The sequence below is a fragment of the Prunus dulcis genome, chromosome 4 (genome assembly GCF_902201215.1).
Source record: "Prunus dulcis chromosome 4, ALMONDv2, whole genome shotgun sequence".
In the NCBI taxonomy this organism is placed as follows: domain Eukaryota; kingdom Viridiplantae; phylum Streptophyta; class Magnoliopsida; order Rosales; family Rosaceae; genus Prunus; species Prunus dulcis.
Window position 1 is genome coordinate 4787008 of NC_047653.1, and position 23974 is coordinate 4810981.

General features: G+C 37.4%; 4 protein-coding genes across 6 annotated transcripts; 3 read left to right on the top strand and 1 right to left on the bottom strand.

Moving 5' to 3' along the window:
- Positions 1 to 2049: 2049 nt before the first annotated feature.
- On the top strand, positions 2050 to 5533 carry LOC117624083 (probable receptor-like protein kinase At1g30570). Its single transcript, XM_034355213.1, has one exon. It carries the CDS (start codon positions 2676 to 2678, stop codon positions 5259 to 5261), a length of 2586 nt encoding a protein of 861 aa, XP_034211104.1. The 5' UTR covers positions 2050 to 2675; the 3' UTR covers positions 5262 to 5533.
- On the bottom strand, positions 5522 to 8454 carry LOC117624084 (GDP-L-galactose phosphorylase 1-like). Its single transcript, XM_034355214.1, has 7 exons — positions 7918 to 8454; positions 7629 to 7750; positions 7483 to 7542; positions 7164 to 7394; positions 6730 to 6906; positions 6140 to 6388; positions 5522 to 5853 (listed from the first exon to the last, which is right to left on the bottom strand). The coding sequence occupies exons 1-7, from the start codon at positions 7985 to 7987 to the stop codon at positions 5656 to 5658; spliced, it is 1107 nt and encodes a 368-aa protein (XP_034211105.1). The 5' UTR covers positions 7988 to 8454; the 3' UTR covers positions 5522 to 5655.
- Positions 8455 to 10383: 1929 nt separating this feature from the next.
- Positions 10384 to 17628, top strand: LOC117624838 (obg-like ATPase 1). Its single transcript, XM_034356315.1, has 12 exons — positions 10384 to 10613; positions 11038 to 11205; positions 12111 to 12234; positions 13100 to 13191; positions 13448 to 13546; positions 13790 to 13903; positions 14572 to 14636; positions 15069 to 15185; positions 15635 to 15710; positions 15960 to 16052; positions 16454 to 16504; positions 17245 to 17628. Exons 1-12 carry the CDS (start codon positions 10527 to 10529, stop codon positions 17341 to 17343), a joined length of 1185 nt encoding a protein of 394 aa, XP_034212206.1. The 5' UTR covers positions 10384 to 10526; the 3' UTR covers positions 17344 to 17628.
- Positions 17629 to 18978: 1350 nt separating this feature from the next.
- On the top strand, positions 18979 to 23780 carry LOC117626122 (LRR receptor-like serine/threonine-protein kinase GHR1). Of its 3 annotated transcripts, XM_034357773.1 has the most exons (5): positions 18979 to 19042; positions 19181 to 19269; positions 19952 to 21028; positions 21157 to 22704; positions 23034 to 23780. In XM_034357773.1, exons 3-5 carry the CDS (start codon positions 19969 to 19971, stop codon positions 23615 to 23617), a joined length of 3192 nt encoding a protein of 1063 aa, XP_034213664.1. In that variant the 5' UTR covers positions 18979 to 19042; positions 19181 to 19269; positions 19952 to 19968; the 3' UTR covers positions 23618 to 23780. The 3 variants fall into 3 exon arrangements, with proteins under 3 accessions (XP_034213664.1, XP_034213663.1, XP_034213665.1); XM_034357772.1 differs by having other exon boundaries at positions 19035 to 19269; XM_034357774.1 differs by lacking the exon at positions 18979 to 19042 and having other exon boundaries at positions 19102 to 19274.
- The last annotated feature ends 194 nt before the right edge of the window (positions 23781 to 23974 follow it).

Sequence of the window (23974 nt, forward strand, 5' to 3'; positions counted from 1 at the left end):
GGCTTTTGTATTTGCATGTGAAGAGCTTGAGTTTGTGTCTTCTGCATGAGAAGTGGGCTTGAAATGTTAACTTGGGCTTCGTTGCACAGCATTTGTTTGATCCATTAAAGAAAGAAACTTTTGTTGTAACAGTTTTGGGATCATTGGGCTTTTGGTGTAACATGGGCTTCTGTAGTGGCAGAAATTTTTGATTTCGAACTCTAAGAAATCGAACTTAGAACCTCAAGTGCATGGCTGAATGTTCTTAATACTTGAGCTACAAACCCTTTGCGAATTTGAGAGCATTCGAGTGTTATTAATTGTTTTTCTTCTGCATTATTGGTTATTCTGATGTGCTATTAATTTATTGTTTGTTAGCTAGTTGGTCTGCTCCTTATTAGGGGATGGGTTGGTTTTGTTGTAGTTGAGGATTTTTATTTTTATTTTATTTTTGGCATTTGGCCTTTTGTATCTCTTTTTTGGCTACTCAATAATTTCCATATACCAAAAACAAAATTGGAAAGATCAAGAAATTATGAATTTGGACCAAAATCAATTAGAAATCAAAACTATAATCCATGACTAAGATTTGTCAACCACCTCTGCAATAATACTACATCATCAATTTCACCAATTGAAAGACAAAAAAGATCCATGAAATCGCCCACCATTTAAATTATGATAAAATATTCAAAGGTTGTTGGTGTATCAAATCTAAATTATACATTTTTTTGTGGGTCTCTTCTTCTTCTTCAGCTTGGATTGGATTAGATTATTATAACCAAATATGTTTTCTTGTATTTAGTAAGACTCTGCACTCCAGACAATGATTGATTGAAAGATTTCAATGACAAAGAAAATTTCAGCAAATTAAGCTAGTGATCATCACAAGCATTGAGGTGTAGTGGAATCATCAAGTCGGTGGGGGGTTGCATTAACATTCTGGTGTGCTTTCTAAGCATTATTGTGAATTATTTTCCATATTTTTCTGCATTAAAATAAAATAAAATAAGTTTTTGAAAGGGTGTTCAAAAACAAAACAAGTAAAATCCTATCTAATAATGTATCCATCAAAGGAACAGGTTTTCAAAGACTACTAAGTTTGGATGCCAACTTACACCTAAAAGTCTTTGCCCTTTCAAAGGTCATATGATCTATATTTCTCACTGTTTTTGGCAGCTTTGTTTATCAGTTGATGAGCTGTGAATCAAATTATTAGTTGCTATGTTTCCTTTTGCATGCGTTTGTAAAGTATGATTTGATTGAATCTTTAAAACAAGAAATCATAAATCAATCCAAATTTCAAACTTCATTTAAAAAGAACAACGAATTACTTACTTTGTAAGATTCGTTATATGACACGTAAAATAATATAGAATTATGGTATAAAATTACAGTAAGAGTATGTTTATAAGTCCGTTTTCTTATCGATAACTGAAGACAAAAGATGTTATTTTTTGGGTTAAACAATTTCAGTAAAAAAGACAGGTTGAGATGGTCTCATCGTTTTTATATATAATTCTAAGAACTTGTCCGGCTGCCCCCTTTAAAAAATGAAAGTTAGACAAAGCCAGGGCCTGTGCAGATTAACACAACATGGAAGGTACATGGAACCAAGAAGAAGAGCCAGACACAGAGGAACAGAGAAACATGGGTGAATAAATGGCAAGAAGAAGATTAATTTTCCTGACCAAAATTCACAGAGTTCCAAGGACTCTCTAAGGGGTACTCTTAAGTACGGATAGTACAAAATAATTGGAAAATCAAGGGGTAATATTGGAATATGTCAAAAGAATAATTGGACAAATACAATATAATTATTAGACTGTTTATCATCTCCTCCCAGACACGAGCATGTGACCCACCTCATAAATAATGGAACCCCATCTCAGGCAGCCAACCGCTGCAATTCTCACACAATATAGATAAATATAAAAATAAAGGTTTTGAAGAAAATAAATAACTTGACCTAAAAAAGAAATTAAATTGCATAAAGAAACTCCACCTGTTACAGAAGTTACAATAGAGTTATAATAAAGTACAGAAATTAATGCTGTCACTTGTCAGGTTCTTGGCTCTTGTGGGAAGATACTAGCCAAAGCAAAGATGAAATGAACTTTTCCAATCTGTTTCCAACAACAACCCATGTTATGTTCCCTTTCCTTTTTCATTTTTTTCTTATTCAGAGAGAATCCCATTGCAGAAGCACAGTCCAAGTTATTTCCCCCCCCCCCCTGTTTTTCTTGATTTTGAGTCTCACTGGTGATGAAATTTGTCATCTTTGCCTCCTTTCGTTGCCCACGTTTGCCCCATATCTTGAATATCTTTTGTTGTTGATTTGTGAGAGATTAGTGCAAGAGAGAGAGGCAGGTGGTTTTTTCAAAAAAACCAGTCTTTCTTCATAGCAGCAATGGTGCAAAACAAGGAAACTCAAATGCAATTAGATGAGTGATGAAGATAACTTGATGTTTCTGCTAGAGCGTGAGGGCAAGTTCTTCAAGTTATTGAGAAACCTACAAACCTGAGTTACTATATGAGTCTTCCTTTTTGTTTTTGCATTTTTTTATGAGTTGGGTTTTTCATGCTTTTAGTATAGATTGTGCTCAAGTGGATATTGGGTTGTTATTGTTTTTCCATTGGGACCTTTCCTTGGTTCCTGAATAAGCACTAAAAGATAACTCTTTTTGAGATTGGTGATGGGTCTCCTCGGCAGGGATATATTTGGGCTGATTTTTCTGGTGATAGTCTTTGCATTTACAAGGACTGGAGAAGCTCAATCAAGATCCTTTCTGATAAACTGTGGCACAAATTCCAGTATCACTCTGAGTGGGAGGAAATGGGTTGGTGACTTAGCCACTAACAATAACCTCACTCTGAGTTCCTCAGGCATTGCTGCATCCACTTCTACCTTAAGTGATGATTCAACTTACGGGCCACTCTACAAAACAGCCAGAGTGTTCACCAATGGCTTCAACTACACATTTCAAGGTATTAAGGGGAACTATTTTGTCAGGCTCCATTTCTCTCCCTTCTCCTTTGATAATTACAATGTAAATGAGTCTTCATTTGGAGTTGTGGCAAATGGTCTAAAACTGTTGTCAGAATTCAGTGTTCATGGTGAGATATCAGACAAGAATGCATACTTGCAGAGTTCAGGAAGCAATTCATCTTCTTCATTGATTAAGGAGTACATTTTGGCCATCAACTTGGATTTACTTGTCATTGAGTTCATCCCAGCTAAGGGATCATTTGGATGTATAAATGCAATCGAAATTGTTCCGGTAGTAGATACACTCTTTGCAGGACCAGTTAGTAAAGTGGGTGGAAATGGTGCAAATCAAAACATAAGTTGGCAAGGGATTGAAACTATGTATAGGTTGAACGTTGGGGGTTCTGAAATTAATCCCAGTCAGGATTCAGATCTTTGGAGAACATGGGAAGTGGATTCTAGCTACATGATCACAGCAAATGCCGGGTTCGAAATAAAAAACAGTTCCAATATTACGTATTCGTCTGTGAATGATTCCTCGGTGGCTCCTCTTCTTGTGTATGAAAGTGCAAGAACTATGTCCAACACTGAAGTCTTGGAGAAAAAGTTCAACATGTCGTGGAAATTTGGAGTGGATCCTGATTTCGATTATTTAATTCGACTGCATTTCTGTGAGCTAGTTTATGACATGGAAAACCAGAGGATTTTCAGAATCTACATTAACAATAGGACTGCAGCAGATAATTTCAATGTTTTTGTCCGGGCAGGGGGGAAGAATAAAGGGTATCATCAGGATTTTTTTGATGTGGTGTCTCCGAAAGTGGACACACTATGGATTCAATTGGGTCCTGACACTGCAGCTGGGGCTGCCGGAACTGATGCTCTCTTGAGCGGCTTGGAGATTTTCAAGCTCAGTAGAAATGGGAATCTTGCTTATGTGGAGAAGTATGGTAGAGGTGTATCTTCACCTCGAAGACGGAGTTCAAAAACTCAACTTCTTTGGGTGGGAGTTGGAGCAGGTATAGCTTCTGTTGCCATTCTTGCTACTCTCCTTTTCTGTTTCTGCAATAGATGGAGACAAAAATCAAGTGAAACCAAAAACAATCCTGCTGGGTGGAGGCCATTGTTCCTTAATGGCTCCATTGTAAACAGCACTGCCAATGCCAAGGGAGCAGCCGGAAGTCAGAATCCATATGGTTCTGTGGCCTCTATTAGAGTTGGCAAGCGGTTCATGTTAGCAGAGATTCGTGCAGCAACCAATAATTTTGATGAAAGTTTAGTGATTGGACTAGGAGGCTTTGGTAAGGTATACAAAGGGGAGATTGATGATGGCACTCTCGTAGCAATCAAGCGAGCCAACCCCCAATCTCAGCAAGGCCTGGCTGAGTTTGAGACAGAGATTGAGATGCTTTCAAAGCTCAGGCATAGGCATTTGGTCTCTTTGATTGGATTCTGTGAAGAACAAAATGAGATGATTTTGGTTTACGAGTACATGGCAAATGGGACTCTTAGAAGCCATCTTTTTGGGAGTGATCTCCCACCGCTGACTTGGAAGCTACGAGTAGAAGCATGCATTGGGGCAGCGCGAGGACTCCATTACCTTCACACTGGAGCAGAGAGGGGGATCATCCACAGGGATGTTAAGACAACCAACATACTGCTAGATGAAAACTTTGTAGCAAAAATGTCTGACTTTGGGTTGTCTAAAACTGGTCCTGCTTTGGACCATACCCATGTCAGCACTGCAGTTAAGGGAAGCTTTGGATATCTTGACCCCGAATATTTTCGACGACAGCAGTTGACAGAGAAATCCGATGTCTACTCTTTTGGGGTAGTGCTGTTTGAAGTTGTTTGTGCTCGGGCTGTTATAAACCCAACCTTGCCAAAAGATCAGATCAACCTTGCAGAATGGGCAATGAAATGGCAACGACAGAGGGAACTTGAAACCATCCTTGACCCTCGTCTTGAAGGAAGCTATTGTCCGGAGTCATTGAAGAAGTTTGGGGAGATAGCAGAAAAATGTCTTGCCGACGAAGGGAAAAGCCGGCCAACATTGGGGGAAGTTTTGTGGCACTTGGAGTATGTCTTGCAGCTCCATGAAGCTTGGATGCGTACCAATGCTGGAGACAATTCTTTTACAAGTAGTCAGGCTTTTGGGGCTTTAGTTGAGGGAGAAGCAGAAGAGGGAGAAGGACCTCCGAGTTTAGATGAAGAGACTGGTTGCAGCAGAAAGTCTACTACAAGAGGATCAAATGAATCTACAGAAGATGGAGCTGAGATGCATGGCCATTGAGGAAGTGAAATTATATTCATTATTATATTGCATTATAAATTCTTTCATATATTGTTTTATTCACTTCTATATGAACTTGAAGTTTGCTATTATTGTAGTTATATTTGTAGGTTTCAAACCATTCATTGTAATATAGCCTGCTACGTTCAATTGCCTTGGTCATACATTTGAGATTTCTCAAACACAGACCATGTAGCTGCTTTCTGAGCTTTTGGGGCAAGTTTGAAAGTTGTCTTGTTATTATGTGGAAAGATCAGTCATTGCAATTATTATATCATCACATAGCGAAAATTTCTGTTTCAAAAAAAGGAAAAGATGATCTATACTTGCTGAGCGTCTATTTCCAAAAGACAACTTGAAACTTCCCAATCTCATCACAACACAGCTCTTAAATTCAAGAAGCGAACTTGCTGGCAATGGTGCAACAGAGCCGCTTCACCCCTTGGAAACCTTCATCATCAAGGGAGACGGTAGTTAGCTGTTTTAGCAGAGCCTGCTCAGTAGCTTGATCAAATTCCGACCTTGCCTTAACCACGAAGTAACCCCCACATTCCCAAGCTGAAAGGGTACAAAAGTTTTTTGATGTCTGTAGCTGCACAAACAAAATAAATTCCTGAGAAGCATGCACATCAAATGTGTAACCAGCAGACAAGCCATCAAACTTAGGATGTACGATTAGAGTTCTGAACATTTTTTTTATAATAAAAAAAGATAATCAATTAACCATGCTTATAAACGTAAAAGCATCTCCACACATAAACATGCAAAGCTACATGGTACATGTTTTACCACTGTCACAATAAAGTTACAGGACTGAACCCAGACAATAAATAGCATCTTTGATGTTTTCAGTTAAAAATAAAACCATAACCATTTACCTGAAAAAATAAAAATATTCTTTTGCCATGATCAGATATCAGCAGATTATATGGAATGAGCTTTTCCTGTAAACACGAACATATCTCAGCAAGAATCTCCACCATCATATTCAAGTGGTTGCTCTCGAAAACGAGAGTCTTAATGGGGTAATCTGTAACAGAAGAGATACGCATCCCCTCTTGCCCATCGCCAAAAAAAGTATCCAAGGGCATGAATTCAACAGGTAAAGGGATTTGAAGGTAGCAGGCCTGCACACAAAATGTATTTTAAATTTATTTGTAAGAAAAAAAAAATTGATATGCAATATACACACTCAGTTTGTTGTTGAGTTGAAATTGAGAGTATAAACATGTCCTGGGCCTCTCCACCCATTGTTGGTTGGATGCTCTAATTCTATCTGCTATAAAAGATGAAATGCGGTAAACCAAACTTCTCTATCTTTGAACAGAAAAGTTTTTAACAAAAGTGACTTTACAAGTAATTTCTTGATGTTGCCATAAATCGTGAGCACAGGCGACTAAAACATCAGTTTACCATACCGAATATGTCATAAGATATAAAATAATACTTTGTATAAGAAATTCTATACCTGGAAATATATATGAGAAGCACTAGGTGAATAGTCATAGAATAGGCGAAAAGAGCAATTATTTACTTCAACAGCAACATGCAGAACTAGTTCCAAGGATCTTGCATCTAGGAACTGGTGAAGAATGTAAGAGCTATGTGGTACCAGGAAGACATGGCCATATTCCACAGGGGATGACTGAAAAGAAAGCAAAGCATCAATTAGTTCTTACCAAGGTAAAATGCTGTTGGCATATCTAGAAAACCAAAATCCTAAAAAGCCTCTAAAGAAATGTCTACATTTAAAATAATAAAAAAAAGAATTCAGAAAAACAATTAAACATCTCCACTTCGCATGGTTATGATAATTTGGTTGGGGTACTTAACAACCGCTAGTTATCAATTTATCACCATTCATGGCACTAAAAATTTGAAAAAAGATAAACAATGTCTTACGTTGATAGTAATCAATAAGCCACAATCAGGCACGGCAGCTGAAAGAACAAGCTCAGGGTTTAACTTTTCACCACTTGCAACACAAAAAAGTAACTCCTCCTGGCGTTCCATCCAACTAAACTCAAACACATCTTTTTGGTGGCGGATTTTGTTCTTTCCCAGCTTTGGCATACAATCCCTACTCCATCCTTCATTAAACTGAGCAATAAACTTTCTCCTGCCACCAATGACCTGCATAAACCATAAAGTATCTCCAACTATAAGTGCCTTAACTTAATCATCAAGTTAAAAGAAACATCAGGCTGTTAATAACAAAGACCTTAATTTCAGAGGTTGTCACATCATATCTGAATAGACCTTTCCACATTCGATCTTCCCACTAGAAGGTAGGAAGAAGCATGTAAGTCAATGTCTAAATGACATAAATCTACAAGTAGCAGGGTTGTAATATGTCATGTTCCATACCTGCGCTAGAAGAATAGAATCTAGCACACTCTGTTCTTCTTCAATTAAGCATGAAATGCCTCCAACAGAACCATTATCCAATACAGAATTGCTACCAAAGCGGTATAAAGGGATTCTTATACCTGAGAAAATTCCTTTATTAAGATAAAAGTAACAAAATTTGAAGTCCGTATTCCAATTTAAAGGGATTCTTGTTATGATTACAATGCCCGTATTCCTTTATTAAGAAAAATCAGACACTACCCAATAACAATCAATAAAAAATGCTAAAACCCATCAAAGCACAAACCTTGCAACGACAGTGGAGGAGGGCACTGAGACAAAAAGTTGTCGTCTTGAAGCTGCTCCACTGTAACCATGTTTACTGCTTAATAAAAAACGAAGTATTTTGCAAAATGGCAAAAAATCCAGAAGGGAAAAGTTGGACGGTCGTCGTTTCTAGCAGCAGCCACCGCCGGCGAGGAAGGTAAGATCGGAGGGATGCCCACCGGCCGAGGGTAGGGCACCGCGACCGCCGTGAAACGAAGGGCATGCAAACAACGACTTAGAAAAAGCTCTCATGCATTCTCTGCCCCTTGAAATCTTAATGCTACGAGTAATTGCTTTGATTAGAGCCGTGATTGCATCAACGAAGCCAGCCCTTGCCGGACCAGCGGTTGCAAATCTATATGGTGATCGAGATTGGCGAGAATTGTGACCGAAATTTGTGTATCCCTGATTCTCTGTTGACACGGCCTTTGCTTCTGCTTATTTTCTTTCTGTTTCTTCTTCTCAGGGCGTCTTTAGATTTCCGAAACAGAGGTATGAATCTACGGCTGCTTTTTCGACGAATAGGAACGTGACGCTTGTGGTCTGGTTTTGAGTCTTTTGACCGAAACATATAAGCCCAGTGGGCTAGCCTTTGCATCATCAGCCAAAATTGGGCCCAAGATTGCACAGCAGATCCAAGCCTACTTTTTTTTAATAAAAAAAAAATCCAAAAAGCCCAATATATTTTTTAGGCAAGATTAAGCTAAATGAGGTTGCAAGTTTAAAAGTATTTTTCATTTGGCAATTAAAAAAATAAAATTTGATTTTATGAAGATGTTGAGAGTCACAAAGACCAAAATTTTAAATTACGTTCTCTTATGCTAGAATTTCACAAGATTTAGTTGTAAAATTATATGTCATATAATTTTTTTAACTGAGAAAAAAAATTACAACTAAGATACTCTAGAGATCTTTTAATCTGTACAAGTCAAACTGAATTTTGATGTTATAAAGCATAAAAACAAATTACTAAATCAAATACATACTACCCAGAAAAGAGGCTTTGCTTAGTATTGGGTCTGTGAATTTGGTGCCTTTCCCATTGATTGTTTTACGGAGACATGTTGGAGGGTCGGTCTATGTAGTATAGCTGCGCGGCTATACTTTTAAAACATTCTATTTATGGAGTATAGCCGCTCGGCTATACGTTTTAAATACTTTACAAAAAATTCTATTTATTGCGTATCGCCGCGCGGCTATACCTGTAAACTATTCTATTTAGAGAGTATAGCCGCGTTGCTATACATTTAAAATATTCTATTTACGGAGAATAGCCGAGCGGCTATACTGTAAAAAAAATTTATTTATTGTGTATAGCCGAACGGCTATACTGTTAAAAAAATTCAATTTATGAAGTATAGCCGATCGGCTAGTAAAAAAAATTCTATTTTATGAAGTATCGCCGCACGGCTATATTGTAAAAAAAAAATTCTGTTTATTGAGTATCGCCGGGTGGCTGTACTGTGAAAATTTCTATTTATGAAGTATAGCCGCCCGGCTATACCATTTAAATATTCTATATGGAGTATAGCTGCACGGCTATACGGTTTAAATAATATATTAGTCTTATTTAATTACTTTCATTAGTATTATTTCTTTAGTTAATAATTAGTATTAAATATTTTAATTTACTTCATAAATCGTATTACTTAATAAATAGTAATTAATTTTTAAATTTTTAAATTTTATAAAATATTTAAATATTAATTATTCGTTAAGTAAATAATAATTCAAACATTATTACTAATTAAAGTAATTAAAAAAGAGAAATCCGGATTATGCTATTTGACGGGTATCGCCGTGGCTATAATGTTAAAATATTCTATTTATGGAGTATAGTCGCGCGGCTATACGTTTGAAATATTGTATTTAAAGAGTATAGCTGTGCGGCTATACACTTTAAATATATTATGTTTTAATATACAAAAAAAAAAATTCATAAAATAATTAATTATTAATTATTAAGTAATTTATGAAATGAGTAAAATATTTAAATATCCACTAAAAAAACATAATTACTAATTAAAGGAATTTAAAAAAATCTAAAATTTTACTTAATTACATAAATTAAATAAAAAGTTGGCCAAAAAACAAAAGTAAAAAGCCAGGTCTATTTATGGAGTACGTTAATACATACTATAATTTTTTCTAAAAAATATAAAAGTAAAAGATAGAGCTCAGAATTTGAGTAAATAAAAACCTCTATATTGCTTATTTATTTATTCAAGCGATGTGAATGAGGAAGTTTTCACACACACATAATGTCAAAGTTACATAAGGGTTCGAACGTAGGACCACCCATCTGTAAGTGAAAGCCCCTTTCAGTAGATCGGTTTCTTTTAGAATTTTTTAAGAAACAAAGAAAGATAAAAAATCAGCTCCTTGTGAAGTAGTGCGTTGGGCCAACGCGAGTGTGCGTGTCAACTGCTCACTAGGGTTCGAACCGTTGGGTATAAAAAAGCTCAGAACTGATAACTGAAATCTTTTACTCTCCTTTCTCCTTAAACCACCTCACCACCTCACTCCGTACAAAACCCTAGAAACTCTCAGCTGCTCGCTTCGTCTCTTCGTCTTGCTCATAATCTCAAAATGCCTCCCAAATCTGCAAAATCTAAGGAAGCACCAGCTGAGCGACCCATCCTTGGCCGATTCTCATCTCACCTTAAGATTGGCATTGTAAGCTCATATCCCTGTCTGTTCATTATGTTTCTCCATTTATTTTTCTGTTTGATTCCCCAGAAAACTAGGAAATGAACAGGAATTGAAAAAAATTTGGGTCATTTCACTTCATTAGCGTGTAAGACTATTTTGAGTGATGCCGATTCCATATGTTAATTTTTGGGTTGAGCTATTATGACCTTTTCATTTATTTGTTTTTAAAGCGCAGCATCATGCATGTTAAATATATATAATGAAATTTTTCTTTAAATTTTGCGTTCAATTTAATATTTTACCCCAATTATTGAGTTCTCAGGTTTAGCTGTAATTGTACTTAGTTTTGTAGTTTTCTGTTGCACTTGCAAGTCCACATTAAAAAGGAAAGTAGTTAAATATTGAAAATGATGAAGTGATTGTACTCTAAGCTTTTGTTTCTGGATAGGTTGGATTGCCGAATGTTGGAAAATCTACTCTTTTTAACACTCTCACAAAGTTGTCAATACCTGCTGAGAACTTCCCTTTCTGCACAATTGAACCCAATGAAGCCCGAGTCAATGTTCCCGATGAGCGATTTGACTGGCTTTGTCAATTGTACAAGCCAAAAAGCGAGGTTTGTCTCTGACTTGATTTACTGTGGGAAGCCTTATGTTATGGTTTTCTGCTAACTACTGAGATCAGGTTTACTGGTAGTTTTGGTATCTTTCAGACTATGACAATTTTTAAAAATTATGATATTCGATGGATTGCCTTTTTGCATTTCCATTCAGACTCTTGATTCTTGTTAGACCTTTTTTTTTTCCTTGAATTTTCATGATAGTTTTTGCACTCTCTTTATTTGTATATCATTGCCGTTGCTGCCATGTCCTCCCGTTTTAATCTTACTGTCTCTGGTGTTGCACTAACATTGTTCCCTTCAATGTCATTACTTGCATCTCTATGATTTTAATCCTTACCATGTATTGAACCCTACTATGAGTTGTTTAGTATTTCTGTGTTTGGCATCTTTTTCATCAGTTTAGTCCTTACCATCTATTGCATGTCACTGCCATTGTTCCCTTAACCTATTTCAACAGATTCATTTAACATGCTGCTTGAGTGTTGGTTGTCAAGCAATAGATTCCCTAGATGGTTGCAATAATCTACAAACGTCAGGGCATAAATGAAAACTTTTAGTGATGAAAAAACCAACTAAAGAAAAATAAAATACCAGGTGGACATTGACAGGTCACCATAGGATCCCAAGTTTGGGTCCCCCCCTTCTTAGTATTATGGGCAATTTTCATGAATGTTTTTGGTACTGTAGTAGGGGTTGAAACTGGAACAGACCATCTACCTGTTTGGTTACTAACACAATTTTAATTACCTATTTCTGTAACCAAATATGTTCATATGAATGGTGATATTATTTTTGACAAAGGCAATTGGATTTTTTCATTTTCGTAGGTAAGCTTATTGTTCATGCATATAATTTTATTGAACTTTTTCTTAACATGTGCAATTCATTTTGATATGCAGGTCTCAGCTTTTTTAGAAATCCATGATATAGCCGGACTTGTTCGAGGTGCCCACGAAGGACAAGGGTTGGGCAACAGTTTCTTATCCCATATCCGTGCCGTTGATGGCATCTTTCATGTTTTACGTAAGATGTTTCTACTTTCGATACACTACATGCTTGAATGTTGTTATCTTAGAAGGCATAGTACTTCTGTAACAGCCAAATAACTGTATGATTCTAATATTAACATGAAGAACTAAGGGGAGACTTATACTTATTAGTCTGTCTTGAGTAGTATTGTATTTATTTTATGTCTATCTTTAGGATGACGGACAGTGTAGCTAAAGTTTGAGAAAAACTAAAAAAAGAATCTTCTTTAGGAGGGGAGTGAAACACGTGTAGTAGCTAAGGGGAGTTAATGTGTATACAGGTCACAGCTTTTCTCTAACTTATCATGTCTTTGGGTCATGCAAGTTAATTGAATGGTAGGTATACACAGTACAATCCAAATTTCAGGTGGTTTTATTATGTCATGAGAACATAAATAATTGTGACCCGTGACATGCTTCAAAGAGGAAGACCCTATGCATTTTCACCTTCACAGTGGTGTGGGTTGGTCCTCAAAGTTGTATTTCCTGTTGAGGGAAAATTTCTTGGATATGGGGTGGGGGGCCAGAAAGGCGATTCTCTTTGGTGATGTGCAGTTTGTCTCTTATGTGGACTGTTTGGATGGAAATAAGCAATAGGTTTTTTTTTATGATAAAGCAGAGGAAATGGATCTGCTTTTGGATGGAATTAGTTTTAACTTCTGTTTGGCATCATTGTCAAAGCATTTTTCAAATATTCCTTTTAGTGTCATCAGCTTGATTGGGGAGAGTGAGTTGAATGTAGAATGTGTTTTTGTTGAGGAGGTGGATCTGATGGACTTCTCGTCTGTCCTACTTGTAATGGTCTTGTATGAATGTATTGCTACTATGAAATTCACTGTTCTTTTTAACCATTTTTCTAGGTGCATTTGAAGATCCGGATATCATCCATGTTGATGATACTGTGGATCCTGTGAGGGATTTGGAGATTATTAGTGCAGAATTGCGCCTAAAGGTGTGCTTTACTTGTCTGTGATATCCTAGCTATGGTTGATTCTTGGTTGCTTTTTATGATCTATATTTAAAACCATCATTTGTGATTCTCTTTCTCTGTGCGAGTGTGACATAATGCATTTAAACCCTGTAGCTCCCCTTCTACTCTTACTTTCCAAATTTCTGAATCTCATTATGCTTGTTCTTTTCTATCTTTCGAGTTGCAACTTATCTGTCCATATAGATTTTTAAGAGAGTTATATCTTATGTTTTTGTAGGATATTGAATTCATGGAGAGGAGGATAGAAGATCTTGAAAAGAGCATGAAGAGGAGCAATGAAAAGGCGTTAAAGATTGAGCATGAGCTATGCCAAAAGGTTTGTTTTATGAGATGATTTAGTTTAATATTCTTGAATCTTGACTTTGACGTGCAACCTTTTTGTGTATGCCATGGTAATGTATCTGGAGTATTGTAATTTGTAAGTAATATAGAGGCTATAATATGAGAACTATGCTTGTCATAATTTTGGTTTTAGAACCTATAATATCCTCTAGCATGTATTTAAGGATTTGTTTTTGTTTGTTACTTACTAAATTGAACAATGATCGCGCATCTAAAGATCAAGGCATGGCTTGAGGATGGAAAAGATGTCCGTCTAGGGGAGTGGAAAGCTGCTGAAGTTGAGATCCTGAATACCTTTCAATTGCTAACGGCCAAGCCTGTTGTTTACTTGGTAAGTTACACTCTTTCCAGGAACAGTTACCATGGTGGCTTTGTAATTTATCTATACTGGGTGCATATTATATCTATCTTCTACTCCATAGTTCTTCGTACAATCAGCGTATGTAAATGATATAAATATTTTTCCTTGTAAATGAGTGTCTTGGTTTATCGGTTGCATGACCTCCTCTTGAATCAGTTGGAATCTTGTCTTGCCTTTTTTAGGAGCATGTCATATTTTCTTTCAAAACTGTATGAGAATGTAATCTTGTGAAGAATATGTGGTGGGACGTTAAAGAGAATGTAATCATGTGAAGAATCTGTGGTGGGGTGTTCAAAGAAAATCAGATGAAAGAGTTGTATAGTATTGATCTTGTTTTCAGAAATTCGAATAGACCATAATTACAGTATTGTACTCATAGAAAGAAAAATTGGTGAAACCTGTATAAATGTTCACTAAAGTCCATAGGGGTTGACTTCCAGATGCAAAGGACCGTTCCAGTATCTTACATTTGGTTCTAAATCAGATTCTCTGCCAAATTATAGAAATGGTGCAGCTGCTACGCCTTTTTGGTCCCTTATGTTTATTTAGTCTGGCCTCCAAACCAGGTTCTTGTTTTTTTAGCTATTTTATGTGTGGATGACGATTTGGCGATATCTGTACCTATATTATTTCCACAGGTTAACATGAATGAGAAAGATTACCAAAGGAAAAAGAACAAATTCTTGCCAAAGATCCATGCTTGGTATGGCCAACTTTCTGAAATATTTGTTTTCTCTATTCTCTCTCTTGCTCTGTGTATTTTTTGCATGCGTTTGCCAGTGTGTTTTCATCCTTGTGTGTTCAGTTGGTTAAGTCCATACAAGAAAGTGCAACTTGTTTTGTGTTTACACTTGGCATCCTTTTCAATTTTCACATGTTTTATTTACCAAACTGCCTTGCTATGAATGTATCCTTTAGGATTCATACTTTTGATTTACTAAAAAAGGTTTGTTTTTCCTATGAAATACTTAAACTGTATACTTCATAGATTGATTTAAGGTGTTTAAAAATTAAAATTAAAATATAAATATTTTTTAGTTTTTATTCTACCATTTTCCTCCAAAATGTGACTAAATATGTTAAATCTTGAAAGTAATCATGTGATGAAGGTAACATTTTCCTTTCCATGTTACAGGGTGCAGGAACATGGAGCTGAACCGATTATTCCATTCAGCTGCGCATTAGAAAGGAATCTTGCTGATTTGCCACCAGAGGAAGCAGCAAAGTATTGTGAGCAGAACAACGTACAAAGGTTAGTTCAACCCTTGATATGTCGTGAGGATTGAATGACTTCTGACATATGGTTTAAATCTTTCGTTATCTTAGTAAGGAATAGTAGCTAAAGTAAAATTATATTTATTTCGACACAGGCACACACTGCTGTCTTTTCTTCTTAACCTATCCTTAAGGGAATTTGTCCTGTTTTTTATTTCTATGTTGTGTTGATACTGTCCATGTTAGGGGGTCTTTGGCAGTCTTTTACGGTGGTTTAAACCAGACTGGTTACTATTGTCCTGATTCTTGAATAACCTATATATGTTGGTACTACCAAAATCAGATTGGTCATTGTAGTTGGAGTCCCTTAATGCCTAATCTATATTGGAAATAAGCCCTTAGAGTTTTGCAGTGTAGGAACAGACTAGATATGCATGTAGTATCAAATATGTATGCTCTATGCTGACTGGATCAAATCTGCTACAGTGCCCTTACCAAGATCATAAAGACTGGATTTTCAGCGATTAATCTCATATACTTTTTCACTGCTGGCCCTGATGAGGTAAAATATTATAATATTTGTCCTCATTACCATTCTTTTTAATTAATGTCTTTTTTATTTTTTGCGCAAAATTTGTTTATGTTATAATTTATATGAAAATTTTAAGAATTAAATGTCATAATTGAGGTAGTAAATTGATAGCATCACCAAAAAGGTAAGTAATTTCTTTTGGTGTCATCAGCATGTTCCAACACAGCCTTAGTTTTATGTACTTGGTCTGAGTCTACTAACTACTAATTCCATTGGCAGGTGAAGTGCTGGCAAATTAGGCGGCAGACAAAAGCTCCTCAAGCTGCAGGGGCCATCCATACTGATTTCGAGAAGGGGTTTATTTGTGCTGAGGTTGTTCCTACCTCATATATTCTATATTGTCTGACAATAATTCTTCTTTAGTAATATCTTTACTTGTTCTAATTCCAATATACAATTTACAAATACAAGAAATTTCATTTGTGGATGTCTTTTCTATTCAAAATTATGCTAAGAAAAAGAAATCAAAGAAAAAAAGTTAAAGATTGTTCCTTTCTTTTCTTTCTTGCTACTGAAGAGCTATCACCTTCACATTGCCCTTTCTTTTTGTTTCTTTTCTGAAATATGAGCCTAATGCATCAACAAACTATTCTTTCTATTATCGCGATCTTGTTGTTGGGACCACCCCATCCTGTCCTGTCTGCTATAACCATTATACTGTTGCTTCTCTGCTATAAGCACTAAAGTGCTCCTGCATGTTTTTAAATTTACAGGTGATGAAATTTGAAGATCTGAAGGAACTAGGTAGTGAGCCGGCTGTTAAGGTATGGGATATGTTCTGACCAATGTAATATATATGCTTCCATGACATGGTCTTTTAGATCATGATGCAAAGCGTAGGATTGTGTTCCTAGACCCTAGATAGCAGTATTTGGATTTGGTAGGACTGACGAGATCATGGAATCAGTAAGATTATGATGCTTCTTACCAAGCTACCAATCTACAGAATAATTGGTTTTGGGTTTTTTTACCCCTTCATTTGGCAGAATCATACATGAGTAGAAGGCTAAAATCGAATTTTCTTAGTTTCTTGCTTTTTGTCTGCGGCCCCACTCCCCAATTGTTTAGGGACTCGGATATTTCCAATTTCAAGTATCAAGAATAGGACTAACATAAGTCATTAAATGTTACTTGCTCCAGATTCCTTGTATAATTGAGGTTCACCTCTTACAAACCTTGCCTGGTCAGTATGAGAGTAGAAGCTACATCAGACTAGAAAGGGTACTAGCTAGCATGTGAAGAAAAATTAAGTATTGTATTTTGTTTACGGTATATAATGAACTGGAAAAAGAAAGGACTAATGAGTTTTGAAAAGATTGATTGGAAATTCAGATGCCTTCATAAGTTTTTTATGGAACTCACCCAAAGGCTTTTAGTGTCAATAGCTTTGAATTTTAGAATAATAGGTTCCAAAGAGGGCCCTCTGATGTTTCATCGCAAATAATGAGGAATTATAATGGGTTTAACAGCCTAATTTATTTCATGGTCATTCAACTGTTCACAGGCTGCTGGTAAGTACAGGCAGGAGGGGAAGACATACGTGGTCCAAGATGCAGATGTGATATTTTTCAAGTTTAATGTTTCTGGGGGTGGCAAGAAATGAGATAGTTAGACCTCTCCAGCATAGCATATATCAATTTGCTGATTCAGAGAGAGCATTTGGAGATGGATCATTCTTATGATTGTATACTTGCATCGTGAAATGATGAATTACCTGTAACATGTTACTGTATTTACTGGCCAAATTTTTGTTCATCTAGTTGGGTTGCCACTCTTCGATATATGTTGGAAGTTGTGATTGAAGGCTTATGGAGAGAACGGATAATACAAAGCATAACGCGTTTATCTGAATTTCCTTGATCCAGATTCTAATTTGAATTTCCTTTGATTCTCCCTCTTATTAAGGTAAAGTTTTTATCTTTTTCTTCCTCTTAAGACCTTTTCTGTACGAACCCTTTACATTAAGATTTAACCTAAGAGAATCTATCCCTTTAAACTTCACCGAATGCTACTTTAGCCAAAAGTTAAAAGGACATGCTATAATGGTGTAGTTCCAAGTCTTATCTCAGCCGGAAAAATATCCATCTTCTCTCTATTTTCTCATCCAGACTCTTATGCGGGGCCACCCACCAGCAGCCTCAACCTACCTCTGCCCGATCTATCATTTATCCCTCCACTCCCCTCCCATTTCTCCCTACCCAGTAAATCATTAAAAAAAAAGGGGGAACATTTTAATTATTAAATGAAAAAGGTTCAAGTTGTTATGGTTCCAAACTTGGCGCTAACACTTACCAACGATAAAGTTTGCACTATCGAGTTGATTTTTTATTTTAGGTGGTTCCTTGCTCTTCTCAGCCCCCTTTTGGTTTGGCCATACCCATTCCCCATCGCCATAATTACTTTAGTAAAAGATACCTTGTCAAACTTTGAATTGCAGATGTTGAAAAGCAAACACAACAACAAAAAGACAATGTGCACGTTGAGTTAAAATTTTGTAGTTGGATTTGGATTTGGATTATACCACATAATAATTTCATCTCTGATTTCAACTGGTCTAATAAAACCAGAGCACTGTCAATGGTTTTGGCATTGTCCCAACAGAAGACAATGCAATCTTCAAGTGGGGACCACCATTGCCCATCTCCTTTTCTTGTGGTCCTCTCGATCTAAATACCAACAAGTCACACAACAAAACCTGCAGATTGCACTCACGAGAAGGGGACTATATACTCACGCAATGTCAATTTGCTTTTCTGCTCCAAAAAGAAAATGTCAAATGATTTGTGGGATGTGGGTGCCTTTCTACGTGTCATTATCAGAATGGTCCTGCTGGTATGCCTCTGTGTCCTATTGCCACAGCATATCATTATGCATCCACCTACTCCACCTCTTGGGTCATATTGGAACTTGAAAGAAGTGAAGAACCTGGTCAAAGGGGCAGTAGTGGAGCCCTCCTCAGTCCTACATGGCACTGTCCACACAACCCTCCATGCCTCTTTCCTCAAGACTTTTTTTAAGTCCCAAAAAAGTGAAAATCTTAAACTGGATTTAATAAATTCTTTGACGTCCACTAGGAAAGTGAGAGATTCTGTCCCCTGTTTTGGCGGGTAAGCCCCTAATTTACACCCTAAAAACCCCTTGCATTTTCCCGCTTACTTTCTCAATTGCTACCATTAAAAAGAAGTAAGAAAGGTACAAAGCTAGGGTTTTTTGTTTAATTACCCAAAGCAGAACCATTTGGTTTTTTCTATAGTGTCTCCACATGCCCGTCTTAAAGTGCAAAGAGAAAGAGGAGTGCAAAGGTATCGCCTTTCTAAAGGTTTTTGTTTTTACTTTCATTAAAGAAAAGAGTAGGTTTTTGGACTGTTAAGAAGCCAAAGGTACTTTTTTTTAGGGTTTTTGTGGTTAAAAATTCTCCTGGGTCCCTTTCCTTAATGCAGCCTGGTTTGCAATTTGAAGCCCACTTCTAGTTTGTTCATGGGATTGTTGTAGCTGATTGTGCTGAGCACTGTGAAGCAATGTGGTGGAGGTAAGGTACCACTATACCCCGTGTGTAATTTTGTAGCTGTTTCAGAGTGTGGTTTGTTTCAAAGCTTGAGTCTTTGTAGAGGGTTAGTTTGTACGGGGCCACATTGTTCCTAAAATGGGGTCGTAGTAGGAAGATGCTGTTAGATCTTTAAAGGTGACTCAGCTTGAGTTGTTTATTTCTGTCATTTACTGCTTTGAGTCTGTGTAGTCTGAAGCTGTGCTGTATCGTTGAAATCATTTTTCTTTTTCTTCGGAGAGGAGAATCGGTTCTTGAAGCTCTGAACTTTAAAGATTTGGTTCGTTCTTAGGAAAAGGTGTTATTTTGATAAAATGTTGGGTTCTGGTTGCATGTGTGATTCCAACTCATTGTTTGCTTTATGAACTGTTGATCACTCATGGTGTTCATTGATAGGTGTGGCATGACCATTGTTTTATTGCAAAATAGTTAGCAAATTAGTTGGGTTTCTTTCACTCTGTGGATTTGTGAGCTCAAAATACCCCTTTCCTTCAGAACATAGACAGCTATTTCTCATTATCTTGAAATTAAAGGAAGCATTGCAGGGTTCTGTATCATACTGTAGTTGGCCCTGGGAATATTGTCGTGCCTGCTTGAATTTGTTGGTTATAGAGCTTAAAGTTTCATTTTTGTTCTAACATTGAGCTTTTGTTTCCATTGGGTGAAGCCATTGATAGTCCAACTATGCTCCGTCGGCTTTTAGTGCTGTCTCTTCTTCTTATTTCTGCCATGGGGCAGCTTCCTTCACAAGATATTTTGGCTCTGCTTCAGTTCAAGAAGGGTATCAAGCATGATCCCACTGGTTATGTCCTCAGTTCTTGGAATGATGAGTCCATTGACTTTGATGGCTGCCCTTCTTCTTGGAATGGAGTCGTATGTAATGGTGGAAATGTTGCTGGAGTTGTCCTTGATAATTTGAGTCTCTCTGCGGATGTGGACTTGAGCGTGTTTTCGAATCTAACGAAGCTGGTGAAACTTTCCATGGCCAATAATACGATTATGGGGAAGATTCCCGACAACATAGCCGACTTCAAAAGCCTTGAGTTTCTTGATCTCTCCAATAATTTATTTTCTTCATCTTTACCACCTGGAATTGGTAGGTTAGGGAGCTTAAGGAACCTCTCATTAGGTGGTAATAACTTCTCGGGCTCTATTCCAGATTCGATTTCAGGGCTTTCCTCAGTCCAGTCATTGGACTTGAGTCGCAACTCCTTGTCCGGCCCACTTCCGACATCGTTGACAAAGCTGTCTAATCTGGTATCTCTAAATCTGTCTTTAAATGAATTTACCAAGAGAATACCTAAGGGGTTTGAACTAATTTCAAGTCTTGATGTGCTTGACTTGCATGGGAATATGCTCGACGGTCATATCGATGTGGGATTTTTTATGCTATCAAGTGCCACTCATGTGGATTTTAGTGGCAATATGTTTTCTAGTTCCAGTTCACAGCAGCAGAAATTTCTACCTCGTCTTTCTGAGACTATTAAATACTTGAATCTTAGCCACAACCAGCTCACTGGGTCACTGGTAAGTGGGGGTGAGCTACAGATGTTTGAAAACTTGAAGGTGTTGGATCTCAGCTACAACCAGCTGTCAGGGGAATTGCCTGGATTTAATTTTGTCTATGACCTCCAAGTCCTCAAACTCAGCAACAACAGATTTACTGGAGATATTCCTAATAGTGTATTAAAAGGAGATTCTCTAGTTTTAAGTGAACTAGATTTGAGTGGCAACAATCTCTCAGGTACTTTTATTTACTACATTTTGCCTTGGTTTATTTACTTCCGAAAGTGTCTTTGTGGCTTCTTTTACTTTAGTCATTTGTGCTTAGTGTGTTTTAGTATGCCTCTCTCATTGAAGTTCATCTCTCAGGACCAATAAATATGATTACTTCAACAAATCTGCGAATCCTCAATCTCTCCTCAAATGGGCTTACTGGTGAGTTGCCATTGCTGACTGGAAGTTGTGCTATACTTGATCTATCAGATAACAAATTCGAAGGAAACTTAACAAGGATGGTGAAATGGGGGAACATTGAATTTCTTGATCTGAGTCAAAATCATTTGACAGGGCCCATTCCTGACGTGACCCCACAATTTCTGCGTTTAAATTATCTCAATCTCTCCCATAATGCTCTTAGTAGTTCCATAGCAAGTGTTATAACACAGTATCCAAAGATTAGTGTCCTTGATCTCAGTTCTAATCAGTTAGATGGAACCGTTCTAGCTGAGTTGCTAGCAATGCCCACTTTGCAAGAACTCCACCTTCATAATAATTTACTCACTGGCTCTATTAACATTTCATCTCCTTTGTCCAGTGAGTCAAATCTTCAGGTTCTTGATCTTTCTCAGAACCAGCTTAGTGGCTATTTTCCTGATCATTTTGGTTCATTGAAAGGACTTAAAGTGCTTAATATGGCGAGAAATAATTTTTCTGGCTCTCTGCCGACTTCCATCACTGACATGACCACATTACGCTCATTAGACATATCGCAGAATCATTTTACAGGTCCTTTGCCAAATAACTTGCCTAACAGTCTTGAAAGCTTTAATGCTTCATACAATGATCTTTCTGGAGATGTCCCAGACAATTTGAAAAAGTTCCGAAGTTCTTCCTTCTATCCGGGGAATACACGTTTGCATTTTCCAAATGGTCCTCCTGGATCGACTAGTTCCCCAACTGAAAATTCGAAGAGGAAACCAATCAACACAATTGTCAAAGTAATTATTATAGTTTCATGTGTGGTTGCTGTCTTCATTCTTCTTTTGCTTGCTATCTTCATACACTACATTCGCATGTCAAGAAGAATCCCATCAGAGCATACTACAACCAAAGACATCCACAGACATGCTCCACCAAACCCATCTGGTGTACGTGGAACTGACAATGGTGGTGGTTTGGTTGTTTCAGCTGAGGATCTTGTGGCTTCACAAAAAGGATCATCATCTGAAATTGTCAGCCCTGACAAAAAAGTTGTGTCTGTAACTGGCTTCTCTCCTGCAAAGCACAGCCATTATTCTTGGTCACCAGAATCTGGAGAGTCATTCACTGCAGAAAACCTTGCAAGACTGGATGTGAGGTCGCCAGATAGATTGGTTGGTGAGCTGCATTTTCTTGATGATACAATTGCATTAACCCCTGAGGAGCTGTCAAGGGCCCCCGCTGAAGTTCTGGGGAGAAGTAGCCATGGGACTTCTTATAAGGCAACACTTGATAATGGGCTGTTCTTGACAGTTAAGTGGTTGAGAGAAGGAGTGGCAAAACAGAAAAAGGAGTTTGCGAAGGAGGCTAAAAAATTTGCAAATATGAGGCATCCAAATGTTGTAGGTTTGAGAGGGTACTATTGGGGCCCCACACAGCATGAGAAGCTCATTCTTTCAGATTATATCTCACCTGGAAGTCTTGCAAGCTTTCTTTACGGTAAGCTGTTTTCTGTTAGTCTCTTCAACCTATTTATCTTGCTTTTATCTTTTGTTACTCATCAAAATGAAACTGGGGAAATATAGTGCATGACTTGTATTATGATCTTTATCCTCTCTCTTGATTGTTGAAGAAATTTATTTTCCCCTACTTCATTCATATATATATATATATATATATATATCTCCCTCTCTCTCTCTCTCTCTCTCTCTCTCTCTCTCTCTCTCTCCATATGTACATGTGTGTATATATATAAAGTATATATCTGTGCGTGTGTTCATATATGTGTAACCTTCACTTTGCATTTCTGATGAGCCTAATTATTTCAGACCGGCCAGGAAGAAAGGGCCCTCCATTGACCTGGGTCCAACGGCTCAAAATTGCAGTTGATGTTGCACGTGGCCTGAACTATCTCCATTTTGATCGTGCTGTTCCGCACGGTAACCTTAAAGCAACAAATATTTTGTTGGACGGGCCTGACCTGAATGCCCGTGTTGCTGATTACTGCCTCCACCGCCTCATGACCCAAGCTGGCACCATTGAACAGATTCTTGATGCTGGTGTGCTAGGTTACCGTGCACCAGAGTTGGCTTCTTCCAAGAAGCCGCTTCCCTCCTTTAAGTCTGATGTTTATGCCTTTGGAGTGATACTGTTGGAACTTTTAACTGGAAGGTGTGCTGGCGATGTGATTTCAGGTGAAGCAGGTGGGGTTGATTTGACAGATTGGGTTCGGTTGAGGGTAGCAGAAGGCCGTGGCTCTGATTGTTTTGATGCTACATTGGTGCCAGAAATGGGAATGCCAGCAGTAGAGAAGGGAATGAAGGAGGTCCTTGGTATATCTTTACGATGTATACGGTCTGTTTCTGAGAGGCCAGGTATTAAGACTATATATGAGGATCTCTCCTCCATATAATTAGGTTTTGAATTAACTTATTTGAACTTTTTCTTTTTTGGGAGGGAATTTAATATCTCATTGGCCTCCCATTTGTATCTTTTGGTGTTCTAGTGTGATCAGCTAATTAACCATTGTGTAAATGGAGCATATTTCAAAGGATGCAATTTTTGTTTTTAAACTTTGTTCCACTTCCATGACGAGCCACACCATCCCTTTGCAAGTGCCTAATGAAGAATGTGACAGGAGTGAGTGGCCTTGCAAATGGGTTTGGAAAGAGTTGTAATTTGTGCTATGGTTATGGTATATTTTTGAGCATGATTCTCAGGCTAACAAAGTATCATCGGATATCATGGTAAACTATTAATGCAAACCATA

Excerpts from the sequence above, each read along its gene's own strand:
- LOC117624083 (XM_034355213.1), top strand. The coding sequence starts at position 2,676 with ATGGGTCTCCTCGGCAGGGATATATTTGGGCTGATTTTTCTGGTGATA.
- LOC117624084 (XM_034355214.1), bottom strand. The coding sequence starts at position 7,987 with ATGGTTACAGTGGAGCAGCTTCAAGACGACAACTTTTTGTCTCAGTGC. Across the intron at positions 7,543-7,628 it reads ATTCTATTCTTCTAGCGCAG|TGGGAAGATCGAATGTGGAA; the intron begins GTATGGAACATG and ends CCTACCTTCTAG. Across the intron at positions 5,854-6,139 it reads GAATATTTTTATTTTTTCAG|CTACAGACATCAAAAAACTT; the intron begins GTAAATGGTTAT and ends TTGTTTGTGCAG.
- LOC117624838 (XM_034356315.1), top strand. The coding sequence starts at position 10,527 with ATGCCTCCCAAATCTGCAAAATCTAAGGAAGCACCAGCTGAGCGACCC. Across the intron at positions 13,192-13,447 it reads GTGCAGAATTGCGCCTAAAG|GATATTGAATTCATGGAGAG; the intron begins GTGTGCTTTACT and ends ATGTTTTTGTAG. Across the intron at positions 13,904-14,571 it reads CCAAGCCTGTTGTTTACTTG|GTTAACATGAATGAGAAAGA; the intron begins GTAAGTTACACT and ends TTATTTCCACAG.
- LOC117626122 (XM_034357773.1), top strand. The coding sequence starts at position 19,969 with ATGCTCCGTCGGCTTTTAGTGCTGTCTCTTCTTCTTATTTCTGCCATG. Across the intron at positions 21,029-21,156 it reads GAGTGGCAACAATCTCTCAG|GACCAATAAATATGATTACT; the intron begins GTACTTTTATTT and ends TTCATCTCTCAG. Across the intron at positions 22,705-23,033 it reads TCTTGCAAGCTTTCTTTACG|ACCGGCCAGGAAGAAAGGGC; the intron begins GTAAGCTGTTTT and ends TAATTATTTCAG.